The 3704-nt window shown below is 30.9% G+C and overlaps 1 protein-coding gene across 1 annotated transcript in view; it reads left to right on the top strand.

Annotated features, from left to right (window-relative positions):
* The first annotated feature begins 1938 nt into the window (after window positions 1-1938).
* Window positions 1939-3704, top strand: part of LOC106884212 (uncharacterized) — an 11776-nt gene continuing 10010 nt past the window's right edge. The window contains exon 1 of the mRNA XM_014935461.3: window positions 1939-2073. Within this exon, the coding sequence (XP_014790947.2) occupies window positions 2016-2073 (58 nt within the window). The 5' untranslated portion in view covers window positions 1939-2015. The remainder of the gene's footprint in view (window positions 2074-3704) is intronic.

Consider the following 3704-nt stretch of genomic DNA (forward strand, 5'->3'; position numbering starts at 1 on the left):
TATATATATATACGAGGGTGTATACGTATTGGTTTAATTATATCTTTATACAAGATCATACACACATTAAAAAACTGGCACCCCGTCGGTTACGACAATCACAAGTATTCAAAACTTCTTCATCACTCTTCCAACTTCATTCTTCCTCTTGAAAATGTTTTCGCCTACTTGGGCTATATGTCATACCACTGCACGGCTGTCTGTTTGCTAATATTGCTGATGGACATGCAGCATATCACGAGCATTTCACATATAAAGCCCAGGATTATGTGGAAAAAGTGTGAAGACCGTCAATTGACTTTCTTCCATAAAAGCATCAAAAAATTATTTAGAAATTATAAAGAGAAACGAATGGTAGATTCGGACTGTCGGTAATTTAAAACCACAAATTAAAAAAAAATGCTGGGGAGAGAGAGGTTTCTTTCTTTGGCATAATCATATCAATTCCATTATGCAGAAGACAGAATCGAAAGAAAATTGTAAAAATTTGTAAAAATACAAAAGTTATGAGGGGTTTTAGCACGTGCTTACATCATAATTCTGCCCATTCATATATATATATATATATATATATATATATATATATATATATATATATATATATATATATATATATATATATATATGTGTGTGTGTGTGTGTGTGTGTGTGACCATAGTTCCTGTTTTGGATCTGATTTACTGAGAGCTCCAACAGCACTTTCTAGTAAGAAACTAATATCATGAAGAGCCTTTCCTTCTTATAGTCCGAAAGTCAACACTGATGAAAGTCAACAAAGACATTTTGGTTGAATTTAGACAATTTGAAGTGCGTCAAGATGAACGGAAGCCATGCATTTTGAACTCATTGATCATACTGGTTACTTGAGTCATTTTTGATCCACAGAAATCCCTTCGTTGAATTCTTCAAACTGCTTCAAATAGCATAACACTGCCTGTAAGCGTTACAACAATTTGTAGCAAATTGAGGGCTATAAAAGAGTTTTTCTCAAGCTGCTGATGATCAAGACTTGTCTGCGGAATTCTATGATTAAGTGATGTTACGAAAATCTGACTCGAAGATACCTTGTTTTGTTTTATGGCAAAACACCGAAACAGAAGAATTGTTTTTGTGTTCCATCATCTTTATCTATTGCTACTTTAGAATTACATTCAAAATTGACATTCGAATTTATTTATTTGTATAATAAATACATTTAAACCTCATTTCTCAGATTTCATTCTTGTATAAAATTTTACCCGCCTTCATAGTTTTCTGGCTAAACTTTTACTGAGCTCCCACATAGAGGAAGTAGAACCAAAACATAAATGTCACAAATCGTAAAGACAATATAGGAATGAATTGTCTGTAAGAAAATATATATTTGATTTGAATATCAGAATACAGATTACTTAGAATTAATGTTGGGGTAAATGTGTCCAGTGTACAAAACAATTAAGAAAGATAAAAGAGATTCGTCAAGCGAAAAAATACCGTGGTAAAACACGTGAACCTACGCTAAATTATTTTTGTTATTGTTGGGTGCAGACGTTTAATGACCAGAATATATTCTCAGCAATTAAATGAAAACCTGTTGGGAGTCATTAGCTTTCTCAGGATCAATGAATATTACTTATTCTTAAAAAATTATATTGTTAATAGTATTGCTGTCTATAAACACATTGATTGACACGTGATGTTAATTAAGTACTTGTTTAACCATTTTGTGAAACAGCTCTGATACTATTGTTTTTATCATAAATAAAAAGGCCCAACCTATTTATGAATGGTTTATTTTTAGAAAAATACCATCAATGACAAAACCAATCTACCTATTTATAAATGTTTATTTTTGCTGTTTCTAAATACGGAATTTATGAAACCAATAAATTCCCACAATGTATGCAGTTGATCACGTTTATTGCGGCCTATATAAAGCGTTCATTTGAGACGTTTGTCAAACCTGTCCTTGTTTCGGAAAACAACATTCACCAATCTCTAAGAGGCAGAAAGAAGAGATAAATCAACTGGTCATCATGCTTCGCCAGTTGCTACTAGTAATAGTAGCTATTTCTTATGTGAACAGCTACAGCTGTAAGTAAATTATACCGTTATTCATAATTCATTTCTTTCTTATTTTAAAGTTATTTCGTGCACTTTATCAACAGTAGTGTTATTACATCTAACTTCTCCATGCATGTTATTTAAAATATCAGTGCTACCTAAGACACTTTTCAGTGTTGGCTCTAATTTCTATAGAAAATCTATAGAGACAACTTTAAAAAATGATGTGTGTGTGTGCGCGCGAGTGTGTGTGTACATATATATATATAAATATATATATATATATATATATATATATATATATATATATATATATATATATATATATATATATATATATATATATATATATATATATATATATATATATATATATATATATATATATATATATATATATATATATATATATATATATATATATAAAGATGAGAATGTGTGTCTATCTGTCTGTATGTCTTTGTGTCTGTCTGTCTGTGTGAATCTCTAAAACTTGAGAACTACACAACCAATTTCATTCAAATTTTACACATGCCTTACTTAGGGTCCATGTAGTGTTTTAGGCCCAAAATTCTTTTAGTTTCATGCCTAGTGCAATCCCAGTGCAATATCACATCTCCTCCACTAGTGCAGTATTACGTATCAAAAGGAAAACAATAACATCTCTCTATTGTAATGTCAGATATTTTCACTTTAATAGTTTCACTTTAATACTGAAACTATTAAAGTGAAACTATTATCTCACATACATACAGGCATGCATACATATATACATACTTACATATATATAATATAAGCAGAGATACCGGGCGTTGCCCGTGTTACATGCAGTGGAAAAATTAAACTTTTCTGTTATATTTTCTCTAATGAACAGGAATATCCGTGATTCGAATTAGATGTATATATATATAGATGTACATGTATATATATAGATGTACATGTAATATGTACACATATATATATACACATATATACATGCATACATATATACACTCATACACACACATATATACGCACACACACACATACATAGGTGCAGTTGTGGCTGTGTGGTAAGAAACTTAGTTCTAAAACACATGGTCGTGGGTTCAGTCCCACTGTCTGGTGACTTGGCATGTGTCTTCTACTATAGCCTCACACCAACCAAAGCCTTGTGAGTGGATTTTGTAGACAGAAACTGAAGGTAATCAATCGTATATATATGTATGTATATATGTAAGTGTATGTGTGTGTCTTTGTCTCTGTGTTTCTCCCTCATCACTGCTTCACAACTGCTGTTCATTTATTTACATCCCCATAACTTACTGGTTTGATTACAAGAAACTGATAGAATAAGTACCAGGCTTTTCAAAATAAAAAAAAGGCAATAAGCTGTGTCTCATAGTTTTGTTTGCCCACTCAGTTGTATCTATCAAACTATCTTTTTGTGTATGTATATATATATATATATATATATATATATATATATATATATATATAATACACACACACATATATGTATGTATATGTGCACATTCATATCTTTTATATAAATATCAATGTCTTTATGTGTGTTCGTGTGTTACTTATGTATTCGAAAACTACTGCACCGATCCTAATGAAATTTGGAACACAAAATCCAAGCCTAGGGAGAAGGGTAATGCTGTGTGTTTCATTCAATT

Source organism: Octopus bimaculoides, chromosome 9 (genome assembly GCF_046866305.1).
Source record: "Octopus bimaculoides isolate indiv1 chromosome 9, ASM4686630v1, whole genome shotgun sequence".
NCBI lineage: Eukaryota > Metazoa > Mollusca > Cephalopoda > Octopoda > Octopodidae > Octopus > Octopus bimaculoides.